This window comes from Sus scrofa, chromosome 14 (assembly GCF_054392235.1).
Source record: "Sus scrofa isolate SSC_HxYL_T2T_F1_AM1 chromosome 14, Sscrofa_HxYL_maternal_Yorkshire_Landrace_v2.0, whole genome shotgun sequence".
NCBI lineage: Eukaryota > Metazoa > Chordata > Mammalia > Artiodactyla > Suidae > Sus > Sus scrofa.
In genome coordinates, this window is record NC_139396.1 from 164,366,296 (window position 1) to 164,368,004 (window position 1,709).

Consider the following 1,709-nt stretch of genomic DNA (forward strand, 5'->3'; position numbering starts at 1 on the left):
GGCCCAGAGCAGGATACAGGGACCTGCCCATGCCAGAATGTGCCAGGCAGTGTGCACACTGGGCCAGCCAGACTCTGGGCACTCTCTCACCGCTGGAGCCCAGCTCTGGAATGGGAAGGGGCCAGCAGCACCCCTCAGGCAAGGTTCCAGGTGCCAGGTGCTGGGAAAACCAGGCTGCAAGGTTCTGGGTGGGCCACTCGGCCCAGCGTCCTGCTCTTCCTCCTGCCCCTGCTGGGTCTCCCCTGCCTCCTTCCTCCTGCAGCCCCGACAGCATCCACATTTAGGGCCTTGGAAGGCTTAGTTCAGAGCCACCTGGAAAACCGGCAGTTCCTGCCGGACAGCGCATATCACCTAAGTGTATCACATTAACTTCCTTCTTGCTCTTTGATTCTCACTTCAGACTCTCCGCGTCTTACTATCAAATTAGCCCGTGAGCCTGCAAGGTCCATGCCGGCCACGGATGCAGGAAAACACCTTCCCGAGGGCCACTTTGACATCCTTGTTCCGCAGCGAGTAGATGAGGGGGTTCAGGGTGGGGCTGACTGCCGTGTACAGCACGGCAACCACTTTGCCGTTTTCCAGGGAGGAGCCAGAGCCCGGGAGGATGTAGGTGTAGATGACCGTGGAGTAGTACAAGGTGACCACCAAGAGGTGGGAGGAGCAAGTAGAGAAGGCCCGCTGCCTGCCCGTGGCGGAGCGCATGCGCATGATGCTGGCGATGATGTAGGCGTAGGACGCCAGGGTGAGCAGAAAGTTGACCACTCCAAAGTACACGTCCGCCAGGATCATCATGACATTGTTCAGGGTGGTCGGGCTGCAGGAGAGCAGCAGCAGCGTGGGGATTTCACAGAGAAAATGCTGGATCTGATTGTGGCCGCAGAACATCAGCCTTGTCATTAGCCCTGTGTGCACAGAAGTGTTGAGCACAGTGATTGCCCACACGCTGCCTGCCAGCAGAGCACAGACCGGCCGGCCCATCAGCCTGCTGTAGTGCAGCGGGCGGCAGATGGCCACGTAGCGGTCATAGGCCATGACCGTCAGCAGCAGGAGCTCCGCCCCTAAACACCAGGTCAGGAAGAAGAGTTGGGTCATGCAGCCCTGGTAGGTGATGGTGCCACCCTTGAGTGCCAGGTTCTCCAGCAATTTGGGGACAACCGTAGAGGTGCAGACGATGTCTAAAATGGCCAGGTTGGTGAGAAAGAAGTACATTGGGGTATGGAGGCCTGGGTGCAAGCTGATGGCGGTGACAATGAGGGCGTTCCCTGCAAGAGCCCCCAGGTAAAGGAGGAGGAACATGGCCAGGAAGAGAATGCGTGGCCCAGGCTCCTCCGAGAAGCTCTGCAGGACAAATTCCTCCATGGCGATGCCGTTGTTTGCAGTCATCTGGGGGGTGAGCCCCTGCAGCCTCTGGGAAACAGCCAGCCCGGCCCAGGGAGGCATGGGGCGGTGGGGCGGTGCTGAGAGAGTGTGTGGTGTTGGCAGCTCTGTTGCAGAAAGCACATAATTAAGACATCAGGCAAGGTCCCTGTGCCCAGGGAGACATGCAGAGAACTAACTCCACTCTGGACCCCCTGGTGGCCCCTACTACCCCACAACCCGCCCCAGCTCCACGAGAGCCTGCATCGCTCCCTGAGCCACACAGGAGGGGCACCGTGAGCCTTCCTATCTTGATGTGGGGCATGTCCAACAGGATCCACACACCTGGAAGC

At 59.4% G+C, this 1,709-nt stretch overlaps 1 protein-coding gene across 1 annotated transcript; it reads right to left on the reverse strand.

The window, feature by feature from the left end:
• Nucleotides 1–423: 423 nt before the first annotated feature.
• On the reverse strand, nt 424–1,440 carry LOC146397172 (olfactory receptor 13A1-like). The gene has a single exon (XM_084997518.1). It carries the CDS (start codon nt 1,438–1,440, stop codon nt 424–426), a length of 1,017 nt encoding a protein of 338 aa, XP_084853644.1.
• Between the last annotated feature and the right edge of the window lie 269 nt (nt 1,441–1,709).